Source organism: Carassius gibelio, chromosome A1 (genome assembly GCF_023724105.1).
Source record: "Carassius gibelio isolate Cgi1373 ecotype wild population from Czech Republic chromosome A1, carGib1.2-hapl.c, whole genome shotgun sequence".
NCBI lineage: Eukaryota > Metazoa > Chordata > Actinopteri > Cypriniformes > Cyprinidae > Carassius > Carassius gibelio.
In genome coordinates this window covers 7955405-7972124 of record NC_068371.1, presented here as the reverse complement: position 1 = coordinate 7972124, position 16720 = coordinate 7955405, and the positions used below count along the sequence as shown (strand labels likewise).

General features: G+C 36.1%; 1 protein-coding gene across 1 annotated transcript in view; it reads right to left on the bottom strand.

The window, feature by feature from the left end:
* The window catches only part of ttyh3b (tweety family member 3b), a 31274-nt gene that overhangs the window by 12965 nt on the left and 1589 nt on the right, over positions 1-16720 (bottom strand). The window contains exons 3-6 of the mRNA XM_052582671.1: positions 9756-9925; positions 3873-3984; positions 1421-1641; positions 1012-1107 (exon numbers count right to left, since the gene is read on the bottom strand). Of these exons, the coding sequence (XP_052438631.1) occupies positions 1012-1107; positions 1421-1641; positions 3873-3984; positions 9756-9925 (599 nt within the window). The remainder of the gene's footprint in view (positions 1-1011; positions 1108-1420; positions 1642-3872; positions 3985-9755; positions 9926-16720) is intronic.

The following is a 16720-nucleotide window of genomic DNA, read 5'->3' as shown; positions in this document are numbered from 1 at the left end:
GTGTCTAACTGCAGCAGAAGGCGTGTAAAGTGAGTCAGAGTGAATCAAGGGAAGATATTCACCCTCCCTTGTAGACTAAATAGATTTTGTTTTGCCTGAATCCATCTCTCCTCTGCCAACTCCTCTCTGATTCGTGCTCTCTCTCTCTCACACTCTCTCTCCATTTCTAAAGACTTTCAGAGAATGGATCTCAGTTTTGCATAGTTACAGGCTAAAAATAGGAATTTTCACACAACGATTTCCAACTTGAAAATTTTCAAACTGAAACTGTAAACTCAGGTAGTGCATTTTATCCTGAGACACCTCCAGCAACGCACCAGGAAAACAAGAAAGCCACTTTTGATGTACCGTGAAATTTCATGTGATCTTGCATATCAACATTCTCGCATTGATTATTTATATTTTCTTACACTTCAATGTCTCACACACACACACATGATACTACCGTAAATTAAATGTACCGTATTTTCCGGACTATAAGTCACACTTTTTTTCATAGTTTGGCTGGTCCTGCGACTTATAGTCAAGTGCGACTTATTTATCAAAATTAATTTGACATGAACCAAGAGAAAATGAACCAAGAGAAATTAACAAATAGAAAACATTACCGTCTACAGCCACAAGAGGGCGATACTGCTCAGTGCTCCTGTAGTCTACACTGAAGACATAGAGCGCCCTCTCGCGGCTGGAGACGGTAATGTTTTCTCTTGGTTCTTGGTTCTTGGTTCTAAATAAATGCGACTTATATATGTTTTTTCCCTCATTATAACGTATTTTTGGACTGATGCGACTTATACTCAGGTGCGACTTATAGTCCGAAAAATACTGTAAACAAAAATATATAAAAAACAATGCTGTCTTATATTTTGGTCAAAAGTCTAAGTAATGTGGTGTTCCCTAAAGGTAGAGAAAAGCTTCTTTAGGGGAATTTTATGATGTATGATGTATACATGAGTGGCTATTGTGTGTGATATTTACTAAAAACATGTGTTTCGTCATTTTTGCACTTACCTGATCAAGATGCTTCTAGAGTTGCGTATGAGACCGGCCAAAACGAGCAGGCAGATTATAACATCAAAGAGCAGCAGACCCAGATAACCCAACCACCTACAAAACACACATACACATCATCTCTCCCAGGTGGGTGGAAATGTCTTTATAACTCCAAGTAACAAGTCTGGACTTTACTATTGAGAAATTCAAGTGTGTATGTCCATAAACTCTCATTTGAGAGTCATTCTTATTAGTTCATACTAATGTCTGAATGTGACTGCATTAGATAACAAAACATCAAAGTCATGCCAAACTACATTTTTGTAAAAACCTTCAGGATTTTAGAAACCACTACTATCTGGGCAATACCTCTGAGACTAATGTAGCCATCAGAGATCATGATTACTTGACTGGACTTCATAATTACCTGTACCAGTCAAACTGCTCAGTGACGGATGCCAGGTGATCTAGAGAGAGATCCGTACTGCTCCAGAAAGGCACCTCCACCATCAGATTGATCAGCTCGTCCAGCTGACCCTGCAGTTTCTGGACGATGGACAGATAGTCCGTATGCTTGGAGTAAACGGTCTCCAGCTGCACCAAACCTTCCTGCAGGGTTTCATTCAGAGAGCTGGTGCTTTCTGATACCTAAAAACACAACCATTTTAGGCTCAATAAATCAGATGAATTTTTTTCTGCCCTCTGAATGAAACTGGCAGATTATTATGCATGTCATCATTACTGACTGACCAAATCACATAATTCTGGACAATGATCATCATTGTTTTTATTTGTGATAGTAAAATATTAGGTGGAAAATACCTGCTAATGGATATTTTGATACACATAATTTAGGGCTGCACGATTAATCGCATGCGATTGTCATGCGTGTCTTTGTCAGTAAAGCCGGTTCTGTAATTAGCAGTAAATGTCCACCACCTGGTTTCAAATGGAGCGGCACTTCCCAGCTAGAATTTTCTTTGTTCTAAAATGTTCTAAGAACATTCCCATGGATTGTTCTAACAATGTTTTTAGCGGGTAGTTTTATTTTTGTTCCCAGAACGTTCTCTCAAAAGATAGGATAACGTTCTCTAAAAACATTCTACAAATGTTTATCAATAACATTATTAGAACATTATTCCATAACATTCTAATTAAGATTTAAGTGGATGTTTAGATGTGGATGTTGATGTCTGTTTAAAAGTAATAGCTTGGTTTGATGTCACCATAATGCTGGTAAGTGTTGGCTTTAGTTATGCAATTTGACACTTGACTTGACGGTGTTGTTTTTTAGCTGCTGTCATCTTTATTGTGGCTAAAACGGCAAACGAATATGTGGTTCAATGGTGCTGTTTGCTTGCTGATGATTGATATGTCTGATTACTTGTTTTCACCCAAGCTACTGTGTGGTGTTAGTTAAGTATTATTTATTAAAGTGACTCAATGGTCAACAACCTGACACCCAGTTGAATTTAAAGCAGATAATTTAAAAAATTTAAAAAAAAAATTGTCACACAAACATCAAGATTCAGTGTATGAATCTCAGCAATGGTGACATGCTTTATGCTGCAATGTATTCTGGGTACATCATGCAAAACTCATCCATAGCACCCAGAATGCATTGCGGCATGAAGCATGTCACCATTGTTGAGATTCTTACACTAATTCTTAAGGTCTCTGTATGTCTAAGCATCCTATGGTTTGAAGTGATTCTAAAACAATGTAGTTTAAAAAGATCAGATAAAAATAAAATAACATAAACTGTCAGGACCCTGTGTATTGCAACACATCTGCTATAGTCACTAATATTAAATTAATAGCGTAGAACAGACTCCTGGTAAAATCAGTTGATCAGATTGTTACATTAAGACATCTTTAATATCAGCCAGTAACCAACATTATCGAATGACATCTTTTTCTCAATGTTTTTGCTGTAACAGGTATAATTACAGCTGCTAAATGAACGCTAACACTGAAAAGACTCATACTTCCTAAGTACTGATCAGCATAATGGTGACATCAAACTAAACTATAATTTTCAATAAACCATCAACATCTCTGTTAATCTCAATAAGAACTTTTTTACATTTATGACAGAAATAAATCTTGTTTATAATAAGTGAAGATTGTCATGTTTTTGGAGTATTTACGCTAGAGTTTGACACCAAACAGAGGTTGGGTTTTCACTTTCAACCAACATCTGACTTCTGAGCAATGTCAGTCCACATCTAGTGTGATGGGAAGCCGTAATTCACTGACAAGCTGTGCAATATCACGTTCATAATCGCAGATTAATCGCATGCGGTTATGAACGCGATATTGCGTAGCTTGTCAACGATCTACGGCTCTGTATATTAGGTGCGGCTCCATTTGAAAGCAGCTGATGGACATTTACCGGTAATCACAGAACCATCTTTACTGATGAGACACGCATGACAATCGCATGCGATTAATCGTGCAGCCCTAACATAATTGCTTCGTACAAGAAGTCCCAGCAAGCCAGCCAAAACAATTAAACCCTCAAACTTCTGAATACATTAACTTTTAATAACCCTGCATGCTGGGGGTTTTAGCTATGGAGTATTTGGCAACAGAAGTAGAGTGTTTATTCTACTTAAAGTGTTTAGCAAAGGGCAATGAACTCTAGCTACAGCAGTGGGGAGTGGGTCATTTTTCTGTAACACAGTACTTTAGCATTGGTATGCCATGAAACCCTATTAGTTAGGGCTGTAAAATAAGAGTATAGAGATGTTAGAGTGCATGCAAAGTGTGGTAATGTGTTTAGGACTGACCACAGAAGGGCAGTTAAGTGTGTTTTGAACACCTAGATAAGGCAAAATGTCCCCAGCTCAGAACGAACAAACACGCCAATGACTCACCAGTTTGTCGATGCCTGCCACCGTTTGGTTAGCATGGCGCAGGGAATATGTCAGTCGTGTCATGCCGTCGCACGTTTCGCCGTTTCCATAGAAACCCACTGCAATGCCAGCACTGCGGGAAAGGGATCAAAATAGGAATTAGCTCATGTGAATGTGGCAGACTCTTTAATATAGGCTGTAATTCAACACGCACACAAACAATGTCATCTTTATTCTGAGATGCAGAGAACAAAAACCACTTGATGACTTTGAAACTTGGCTGAATCGACATTGTTGTTTTTGCTTCCACAAAAGACATTAAAACACAGAACGGTGTCTTTTCCCTAAAATTACCAGCTTTCAGTTAATGCTTTGTATAATAAATCTAAATCATATGTTTGAATTAGCTGCTATACATTTTATTCTTAGGGAGTGTTTGCTTGTTTATATATATATATATATATATATATATATATATATATATATATGTGCATTTTCTTTGCAAGAACTTCTATAAATCTTTTTTTTTTTTTTTTTTTTAAAGAAAGAAATTAATACTTTTATCTAGCAAGCACACATTCAGATGCTCAAAAGGTGACAGTAAAGACTTTTACATTGCTGGAATAAAATGTAAATACTTTTAATAAATGCTGTTCTTTTGATCTATTTACAAAAGGATCTTAAAAAATGTATCACTTTTTAAATGTAAAATAATTTGAAATAAGTTTCAAATAATATTAAGCACCACAATCGCCATTAACAATAATACTAAGAAATGTTTCTTGAGCAGCAAATCGGCATATTAGAATGATTTCTGAAGGGTCATGTGAGTAATGATGCCGAAAATTCAGCTTTGCGTCACAGGGATAAATTATAAATTGTGCCCATGAGCATTTTATCCGATGCCATGTGCACATTTTCCTGTATGTGTTACTCTTTGTATCTGTCACTCAAATACAAGAGGATTCAGGCGGGAGAGCTCTTAAAAGCTTAGGAGTGTGTGAGGCTGAGAGATATCCAGAGAGAGGTCAAGCTGTCATTCTTTGTTAAGGTCAGGAGTCACGTGGCTCACTGAGGCTTTTCCACTGTTACCCAGAAACCCTCACGCTAACAGCACTGACCACAATCGTAACGGTATCCAAAACTGGTTGTTAAAGTATAATGAGTATGAAAATGTTTGATTCACAAGTGCTGCAATGTTGGTTTAGAATGATAATGCAATCCAACTGAACCACTGAGCACAGTTAACAAAAAATGTAAATAAAAAAGCATCAAAAGTACTACCATGTTAGAAAGTACCATGCTTTTAAGCATTTTAAATATCACATAAATACAATGATATATGAATTTGAGTACAGAACTTTCATGATATTTGTGTTATTGATTTTGCAGGTCCATGTGGGTTCATTCAGAGCAGTTGGCTTGAACCAATGACATATATTGGTCACTTTCAAACATACACGGGAAGAGTCGGGACAAACCACCTCAGACTTCCTCTTGTTATAGCACTTATATATCATTGCTCTTTTTGTTGTTTTTGATTGCATCCACTGTCTTCATCTGTAAGTCGCTTTGGATAAAAGCGTCTGGTAAATGAATAAATGTATTTTTTTTAAATGTACTTCCTCAGGGAAACATCATTGTTGTGGAAAATAAGACTTTTTAGGATTCCTGGCTGCTTTAAATAGAATCGATTCCGGCTTGATGGCTCAATTACTTAGCCAAGGCAGTATCCATAAACCAAGACAAAATTATTCACAATTAAACAGTGGACACATAGAGATACAAACAAACACATCTTTGAGAGAATCTGGCAGTGTTAGATAAGAGATATGAAATAACGACTCTATGCGGCTATAGCACACATATACACAGTGCCCACACACACACACACACACACACTGTCAGAGAGACCTGCAGTGCATTATTCATCTCGCAGCTACTGTGTTCAAAATCTGATTCTGTTGCTATGGCAACATTGCCAAGGCACTCCGGGGGTTAGCGCCAGGGAGTGGGGGGGGGGGGGCTGATATGAGGGTGACAGAGGGAAAAAGAGAGAACTCTATACAGAGAGGAAGAAGATATTTTTCTCTTTAGCCCAGGACAAAATCATACACACACATAAACCGCAAAAAAAAAAAAAAATTATATCAGTTGCTTATATCATTTTTTCCAGTAAACATCAAAACAACAGCATCAAAATTATTATTTATATAATTATTATTTATTATTATAAAAAATTATTATTATTTTGTGAAACAGTATTACATTTTTTTCAGTGTCAGATTTTTCATTTGTTTGTTGCATGAACCAAACTAAATATATCATTTTATTTATTATTTTCTATTTTCTATCAAAATATATAATATATATATATATATATATATATATATATATATATATATATATATATATATAAACTTTTAATACTTTGGAGGAAGCTTGATATGTTTAAAAAAACTAAAAGAAACTAAGGGAGAGTCAAAATTATTTTTGGTTATCAGCGTTTCTTTAACTGTTGATAAAGCTGAAAGCATAGTTCAGCAGAAAATCATTTACATACGCTCATGTCATTTCAAACCTGTATGACTTTGTTCTTCTGTGGAAAACTTTTAGACGAATGTTGGTAACCAAACTATTTTGGTTTCCATAAACCTCCATTATATGGACAAAGAAAAACACACAATGGAAGTCAATGGGAACTGAAACTGTTTGTTCATCAACATTCCTTAAAATATATTTTGTGTTAAACAGAAGAAAAAAAAACGCATACATATTTGAACTGGTATGAGGATGAGTAAATTGTGTCTTTTTTTTCACTTAAATATTTCGGATGCACTTTATTTTACAGTTTGTGTACTTACATGTACTTATAGTATACTTACAGTGTATTTATCTAAGAAAGTTCTGGTAATACAAGGTAACTATGGGGTAGGGTTAGGTTTAGAGTTAGGTTCAGGGTTAGTACCTAGTTATTACATAGTTATTGTATATAGTATGTACATGAGGAACAGGACTGTAAAGGAACTGAATGTCACGAGAATTAAACCGCTCCAGTGTTTTGAACACTTCTAAATGAGAACACATTCATTGAGCTATCAAAGACACAACACATTAGATAGATTAGGGTTTTAGGAGAGGGATTCAGTGTTTTGAGTATGTGTGCATTAGTGCATGTGTGCACTATTTGATGTGCTTAATGATGCATGAGACAGTGTGTTCCATCTGAAGCATCATATCAGCATGACATCTCTCATCTCTGCCATGGACCCATCACTCAGTCTGATCCACGACTCGCTCTCTTCTCCCAGTTAAGCTTTATCTGCATCTCGCTCAATCAATCAGACGTCATTGTCCTTTTCTCTGGTTGTTCTTCTTTCTAAGGGAAATAATCTTTTCTTTGTTTGTCAGTCACAGAATAGAATAGCATGAAGTCAGATATAGGAACGATGAGAGAGTGCTGATGAGAGAAAGGAGAAGGAAGGGAAGGAAGAAAGGGTGGAACAGAGGGGAAAACAGCATCTGATGAGCCTGGTGGGGCAGAAAATAATCTGAACACAAGACAAAAGAAAGCAACCTTAAAGCTATTAAAACGATAAATAATATTTGAAAAATGTCAAATATATCGATATATGCAATATATCGGTTGACCACTAAAAAAGACACTAAATACCTCCCATTTTAAAGAATACGGAAGTTTGTTGCACATGACCCCTATTCAGCCAACATAATTCTACCCCTAACTAATGCGGACACTTGATTAAACCACTTAACCTCTGTGTTCTGGCTTCAGTGTGGAATGGCTGCCAGCCTGATCTGACCTCTCTCTATATTTAAAGAGATCTGACAGGAACGATCAAGAGACATTTTCACCAAGTGTATCCAACAGGATGCACTGCAGACAAACACTTCACTACTAGCTTAGACAAATATTTGAAGAAAGTACAGTACAATGAAAATCTGTAAGAACGGTTTAAAATATTTAGGTTAATTGTCAAGGTCAGCTAAGGTAGTGTAACTGATTTATCAAAACTGACAAGATAGCAGATGTCAAATGTGACAGCATTGACAAGACACGTCCTGAACAATGAAAGGGTTAACAAAGCAAAGCATGTGCGGGATGCTGCAAGTCATCCACTGAGATACAGACAGGGATTATGACAAAAAATACAGATGAGGTAGAATCCATTTCACAATGTGCAAGGAGAAACACACACCTACTATTTCATATGAATCATGGCCAGCGGCGCTCATCAGCGTGCATTAGGCGTTTAATAAGCTGCCATATTATGTGTCATGCAGCAATTACTTGAGAGCACTTTAATTCTTTTTCTTTTTTATATATATTCTGACATAATTTACTAACCCTCATGTCATTCCAAAACTGTATGACATTCTTATTTCTGTGTAACATAAAAGAACAGAAATGTAGAAGAGATGAGAAATGCAGCATTACATCACTTGCGCATCAAAGGTTACTCTGCAGTCAAAGGGTGCCGTCAGAATGAGAGTCCAAACAGCTGATAAAAACATCTCAATAATCCACAAGTAATCCATGAGACTCCAGCACATCCTTTAACATCTTTTGAAACAAAAAGCTGCATGCTTGTAAGAAAGAAAAATCCATCATAAAGGGTTTTCACTTTATACTATCGTTTCTGGCCTAAATTCAAATCCATTTTGCAAAACATCCTCCATCCCATCTTGTCCTCTCACATCAAAATCCAACAACATACCTTTTTATAACGGCTTATGCTTATAAGTGGCATTTGATCTAGGGCTGTCAAAATGGCTGAAAAACTAACTGTTTTGTACTTAAATTTAAATTATATTCAGATTTAAAATGCATAATTTCAGTTAGGGTGAAGAAAAACTTCTGGATTCTCTCCTGAGGCCACAAGAGGGCACATCGAACTAAATATTACAAATGCATGTTTATTCAAAGAAAAAGATAACATGACTATATGTGAAAAAAGTCCATAATGTTTAAAATAATGTTTATAAACCAATTATAATTAATTAAGCTGCTTAAAAAATTATACGCAAAACAGCATCGTACATGGCTTTCTAAACATGCAGCTCTTTTGTGCGAAACGACAACTATAGTTGTCCCTCTAGAAATAGCGCAAAATATGCGTTCTGTGTGAAAGGTAAACAACAACATATCCGCATTGATGTTTTTTTTCCCCGGAATATTTGTAATTAAAAACGCAGCAGCGCCGCATCTAGTGGCTTCAAATGGATAGGCAAAAACATTATGATGCAATGACACTTACTCCGTAAAGCGTTTTTGCATTCGAATGTGGATTTTTATTTTAAATTCAACAAGTATTTGAAATTCCAGCCCTAGTTTGAACAGTGCATATTTCTAATTTTTCACAAGAACAAAACTGGATATTATTAATGAAGGACTCATATTTTAGCTAGAAGTTCTAATCACTTTGATGATGAGATTTGTTTATTATTATATTGTTTTTACCAACTCTCATTCTGACGGCACCCATTCACAGTGGTGACAAATTATGTAATGCTAAATTTCTCATAATCTGTTCCGATGAAGACACAAACTCTTCTACATCTCGGATGGCCCTAGGGTGAGTACATTTTCAGAAAAGTAAACATTTTTGGGTGAACAAGTCCTTTGAGATTAGTCAACTATGAGCTTCTGTCTTAGTTTTCTGCCTATGTTGGCAGTGGAAAGCAAGAGAGCTCTCTAGGTTTAGGAACGAAGCCAAAATGTTCCCAACTGAATAGATCTCACTGACAGATTTATTTGTGTGGAAGTCCAAGTGTAATGCTCAATTAACTAGAATTTATGATGTGTATTCCCACATTATTTGTGCATGGAGGTAGTGTGGTGATGAGTGTTTCATGTTTAAGTGTATAAGAAAGCAAACCACGGACCTGCAGACGAGCGTGGCGATGATCACGCACCAAGCGGTGCAGCAGCAGTCCGCGTTGGGCGAGTCCTGGTTCTTCCTGCGACGGCAGCATAGCCAAAAGGAGTAGAAGAGGAGGAACAGGAGGTCAAGCGCCAAACACACCAACACTACTGCACCTAGCAACAACACAGACTGAAAAGAAAGAAAGAGAGAGAGAGAAAGAATCATGTTGTCTTTATTTGTAATCTAGAGTAACCTATAGTATCATTTTAGACTCTCATGTTTGTATGCAAGGAGCTATTCTAGATAGAAAAGACACCCCTTTTATATAAAATGGGAGTTACTTTCAGGAGTCCTGCATGTTTAATACAGATCTACATCCACAAGCTCTTCAACTGAACCAGAAGTGTCATGATGAATGATCTAGATTGTTCTCCATATGCAGCAAATGTAGGGCATGTTGTACATGGGAGACTTCCTTTGGTCTCAGAGCCGTGGAGTATAAGATGGCAAAGTATGCAAATCTGCATAAACACACACACACAATATGGTGCCAAGTACTAAGATATGATACTAAATCAACATCCCTTGTTAGTCTCAGAACAACACTCCTATCAAAATCACAGTCAGTTTTTAACATGCAAATATAGGGAATATTAAGCTTCCTCTGGAATATCCTTGTTTAATGGAATAAATGGGTTGTCCTTTGTTTACCTAAGAAGCACATTGTACTTGCAATGCACTTTTTATATATATATAGTTCTGGTTTTTGAAATGAACCAAGATCACCAATTTGTCCTCAGAAGCCCAGAGTGACCCAGTCTGATATATGTACATCACGGCACGATCACCAGTGTCAATAAAACAGTGGCGGCACGATGACATTCTCACCCTTTAAAGTTAATCTTGAGTTGGCTGAGATATTGTGTTACGGCTTAAAACCGGTGTCATGAGACTTTCATATCAATATCTATCTCAAGTCGTCTGTGGGATTGAGGGACCTGTGTGCAAGCTGATGTCAGTTTTTGTGTTGATGTGTCAAAGCTCATTTGAGTCAGTCACCAATGACAGCAACCGTTAAGAGATTAGAGAGGATTGATTATCAGCTCAAACACACACACACACACACATTTATATTTCAAATCTCAGTGAGGATACACAGACTAAAACTAACCCAAGTTTACAAAGCGGAGATTTCCTGGACATGTGATGTAGTTTAGGTAACAGCTTTGACTGTGATCACAAAAGGAGGCTTCCTGGCAATCAAGATCAAAGAGAAGAGACTAGACGAAATAATCCAGGAGAAGTTGAGAATGGGGGAGGGAGTCTTCAAATGTAATTATCTTATTACCAGCCCTCAGAGACACACAGAGGGAGAGACTGAGCTTAAGTTTGTATTGGGCTGACTCTATAGCAATAAAGGATTTGATGGCAGGAAGCTGGCATTATCTAATTACAGGAATGCCTTAAAACCGAATAGTTTATGAATGTGCATGCAGAGATCAAATATGTTTTTAAAGTAAAAATTTGTTCTGTAATATGTTATATGGGAAAAAAATGTTTTAATTGATATTTATACATCATCTGAAAGCTGAATAAATAAGTTCTCAATTGCTGTATGGTTTGTTAGGATAGAACATTATTTGGCCGAGATACAACTATTTGAAAATCTGGAATCTGAGGGTGCAAACAAAAAAAAAAAATCGAAATATTGAGAAAATCGCCTTTGAAGTGGTCCAAATGAATTTCTTAGCAATGCATATTACAAATCAAAAATTAAGTTAAGCTTTGATATATTTGAAGAAGGACATTTACAAAATATATTCATGGAACATGATCTTTACTTAATATAATGATTTTTGGCATAAAAGAATACCCATACAAATATACAAATATAACCCATCGAATTAAGACTTAAGTTTTGTGGTCCAGGATCACAAATGTGGAACCCCAACTTCATCCAAACAGCAAAGCCAGATCCTTTCATTAATGTGTATATAAATCTTGCATATCTTCATGAAGATCTTTAGGACCTGGTCAGTAACAACAGATTTTACTCAATAATATGTTGTAGCAAACACTGCTATTAACAAAACCACACTTAAATCCCCATATTACCCCCATCTGTACTGAGAGGATAATGGTTCAGTTAAAACAGTAATCAGTTGTTTATGTGCAATGACATTTTCCTCTCAGCTCAGTGTTTATGTGTCATTAGTATGTGTTTGTGTGTACAGCGCAGTGTTCTGGTGTAAATCGTTTCATTACCACTACTCATGACTTCCTGCCAGCTGGGCCCCTTTCCTGCCCAATATGCTTTTACTTATTCCAGCATTCCCTGCTGAGAAAAAAACCCCAATGCTTCTTCCACACGTCAAACGAGAATGACAACACAGCTGTAGAAACCATCTACAGCAAACAGAAAATTTTCTTCTCAAATTATTGCAGATTTAGAAAGATTTGTAAATACCTCTCATTTTGGACACCGCACAGACAAAAAAAATAAAAAACTGTACCGAGACATTAAGTACAGTGACACAGAGAAAAAAGAAGTCTGATACCAAGCAAAACAGATGTACAGCATCTGCTGAGGAAGTAGAGAAACTACTGTAGGTGAACTAGCTATTACACTTTTAAATATAACTCTAGAGAACAACATCTACATCTATCACAGTGTTCAGTTGGACCCTTGGTTTTAATGAAACAATTAAAAAAGATTCACAGATTGGATAAATCTCTAAAAGTAGGGCTGGGGAAAAATTTATTTAATGGTTGCAGTGGTTAACTCTAATATGAAATGCCTGCAGATAGTATTGCCTGTAGAGCAAATAAACATCTTGTCCATGTACACATATTTCCATTCGTCCAGTCTGTATAAGTGTATCATTCAACTTTTACCCATGGTCTAGAGATAAATAGCAAATAAATATCGCAATACATTATATTTATGCATATTTATTAATACAATAATATTTAAATATATAATTTACGCTTTTCTTTTCTTTTTTTTTTTTTTATAAAATGCAATGAATGTTAGTGAGGACCAGTGTTGTTTTGGACCCCAATGATTTTTAAAATATTTTTGGTTAATTTATCCCTTCAACAGTATTCCCAGAAGTCCCTGTGTGGCTATGCTATTCTTGTGCAACAGTCCTAAATATTTAGTTAAATTCTAATGTTTATATCCATGTTCTGAATTAAGTTGCACAGACTGTAAAAAGTTGTGTTATTTGTGGTATTAACATGTCATCCACTTTAATTTAACTACAAAACAAAGCTCACGGAGTCAAGCGAAGTGCATAAAAGTCATTAAAAAGAACCGATTCAAAAGAACAAATCATTACTAAATTAGATAATCACTATTATCTTCTCAAAAGAAAGACATAAGGACACCCAGAGTGGTTGTGGATGAGGTCCATGTGGCATTTAAAGAGAAAAGAGGAGGACAAAGTGCTGACATGTTTTGGCAGCTGCTGGTGGGCCAGATCCAGACAAACTATTGTGCTGAGTGCCCTGAGATCCAAGCGAACCCTCCTACACACAGATGTTTTTAATCCAATAGTGCATATGTCTGTCTTCTTCTCGGTGCCAGGATGTAAGCACAGTTTTTGAAGTTTTGAAGCCGGGAGGTCTTTGGGGTGGAATAATGCTGAAATTGCACTGGCTATGTGTGTTCACACGGGTGCATGTGTGCCATCTCTGTTCCATTAATGAACAAGTAGAGCTGGACTGTTTTCTGTTCAAAAAGACACACTCTATATTCCAGCTAAAAATATAATGGTTTTATATAGCATTTTAAAATTATTGTATAGTTAACATTCAGTTTTTATGACATCGGCTAGTTAGAAATGTGAAAATGAAAGGGAATACTATATTTTAATCATTCACATAAATGTAGCGCAATATAAATACGTACTGCGATATTTTTGTCTATGGTTAGCTGTGCAACTTTTGTGATTGGACATAATACCTGCAGACTGCAAAGAATTGCTTTCTGTCAGTGTGCATCCTGAAACTTACAGAACAGATTGTGAAAGCAGGCTGCTTCAGGTATATTTTCTGGCATGAACCGTGATTTTTGCCGAAAATCTAATCCTCTCTTTATAACAAACGGAGTGGAGACAAAGTTAATATTAAGTGACTTAAATTCAAGCCTCCTCTGAGCCTCATTAAACAGTCTGTACAGTAAATATACCTGAATGCCACCTTTGTGTTCTTCTGTTTCACCTCTATAGTGCAAAGATAAATTTTGTTGATACTGATTTTATTCGATTGGTATATTATGCTTCCCGATTGCGTCTTATTATTATTGAACGTACTGTTATCATTTGAAAAATTAAACGTTTAGAAATATAATTGCACAGGTTTTCTTATCTTTATCCCTAAAAAAACATATGGTTATAGGATACCTGGAATAAGTTTAATGTTATTATAGTTTATAAAGGTTTATATAATTCAATAAATCTGAAAGATCATCTAAAATCACCCCAACTTGGAGTCCCCCAAGATCATTTTTGGCCATTTCCACCACTGACGGACTATGTAGAATATTTTTACTTTTAATTTATTTTATTTTTTTTTTCACATTGCAGGACTATTCATGTGAATTGCAAAAAAGTGAATATAAATGTTTATAAATGGTATATTACTGTTTTCACTATATACAAACACAGACACACACATATTTATATATTATGTATGAACTACCTCAGTAGATACTTACAGGCTATTTTTCACATTTAAAACTATTGTACTGGCATAGTAGAGTCTGTGTGAACAAGTGCAGACCCCAATGTGTCCCAGCATGCATGTATGACAGGGTGAGAATGAGCGCATTGGGGTACTGGCATAAAGACTATGTGTCCATTTCACAAAAGGAGCCCATAAACCCCATTTTCAGAGAAGCCCACAGAAAGGGGTGCATTCATTTTTTATTAAAAAGAGAATAACAGCATCCAGCCCCCTCCTCTTCCTCCACTCACCCTCCCTCACTCTCTTCCCTTCTGCTCTGCCAGACCAGACAGACCCAAGGGCTTGTCATGACCTCACCTCGTACAGATTTACCCCCACATACCCCGTGGCTTTCCTGTGACCTCGGACCCAACAAGCCAACCAACTAGGCCAAGCTCATCTCCAAGCATCCCAGATAAACCCGGCCTTATTGACACACAAGCACACCGGTTTCACTCAGCTTTCAGCACTGAACTGAAATTATAATACGTCTTGACCTTGAAAAACTATCCACAATAAAAAGGAATGCCGAGAGCTTTTGAAATCTTATTTAACTGAATCTGCTGTGATTAATGAGCTGATGTCTCTAAAGGAACTTATATTAGCGATGCCTGGCAGTATTGTATTACACTCATCTGATCTCTCCACACAACAATGTTTGAACATGGGAGATCAATTTCTATTACCGCAGCCTTGAGTTTCTTTTCAGTGTAGTTTCCTTTTTTGGAAACAAGTGACCGTTGTTGGCCATTGTACCATACAGCATTAGAGAGTTCTGGATGTGGTCAGTGACAGCTACAGCTAGTGAGCAAAGACAACCATGGCTGCAATTTCACACAGCTGGATGCCATTTCCTACTGGTCCTCTGGAGAATTGCTCCTTTGACAAAATAGTCTTATTTTATGAAGTGGACAGTAAACAGCCCTTCTTGACATATAAACTTTAAAAGTGTCCGGATGACCTTCATCTCTGTCTGAAAGTCCAAAACTTAAAGGGATACTCCACCCCAAAAAGAAATGGACTATTCTGACGATGCGTTTCATACTTTTCTAGACCTTGACAGTGTTATTTACTTGGCAATCTATGGGACAGTCTCAAGCCTCCTGGTTTTCATCCAAAATATCTTAAATAAGGGTCCCGAAGACGAACGGAGCATTTACGGGTTTGGAATGACATGGGGGTAAGTGATTAATGAAAACATTTTTATTTTGAGGTGCAGGAAGAAAATAAAAGCACCATGGTACAATAATGGTGTCAGATGATAATACCATGGCTAGGCGATATATATATATATATACACAAAATATTTATGATTATTTTGTTAAAGTTTGCATGAAATTAAAAGTCACTCTACCTACTTACTGCAAACAACGAGCTAATTCATGCATGTTTTATTTTTTCCATTTTCTTTTGACCTTTTTTTGACTTTATTTTTAATCAAAATATCATTATTCCAATCAAACCAAAATACATTTTTATTTAAATGTAAGCAGTAAAATGACATTTAAGTTGGTAAGCTCGTTTATTTTCCATGAATAAGTTCAAACTGTCCTTTTCAATGAAATGATTCATGACTTCTTAAGCGATTCATTTGATTTATCACTCCAAAATGCTGCTGGAATTCTCTGCATATTTATAAAACTAAACACAACTAAACACTGCGCCTTGTTTTACGGGTGGACATTATAAAAAGAAAATTATTAAATATTATTATCCTTTTATTATTTTAAACTCAATTTGCATGTACATTTGAATCTACCTGGCAACAATGGCTGTTTGATTGAAATTAAAGAAAAAAATATAATAATGATAAGAGAATTTTTTTTTTTTAAATAATGATAAAGAAAAAATATCGCCTTTTAAGGTATTTTATAGGATTAACAACATAAATACTGAAAACATAAGGTTAATAAAAAGAGAATTTATTAAGCTACATTGCCTCAACCACATACTGAATAATTTCCATATTATTATGCTACAGAGCTTACATAAGCTATAAAGAACATTTAAAATACAATGATGCTAAGCCTTAGAAACATGTTATTACCATTCTGATTCTGAGTGATGTAATGCTGACACAATACACAACACAAATGCAGAGAGCAGACCTGCTTACACAATGTTAAAAAACCTAATTGGATGTTTACACCAAGAACCATACTGACACACAGGTTGCTTTTCCCATTTTTGGCAGCATTCCCTTAATGATGCTGTAACTAAGATACAACAGCAATCCTGGACACCTCTACATTATAC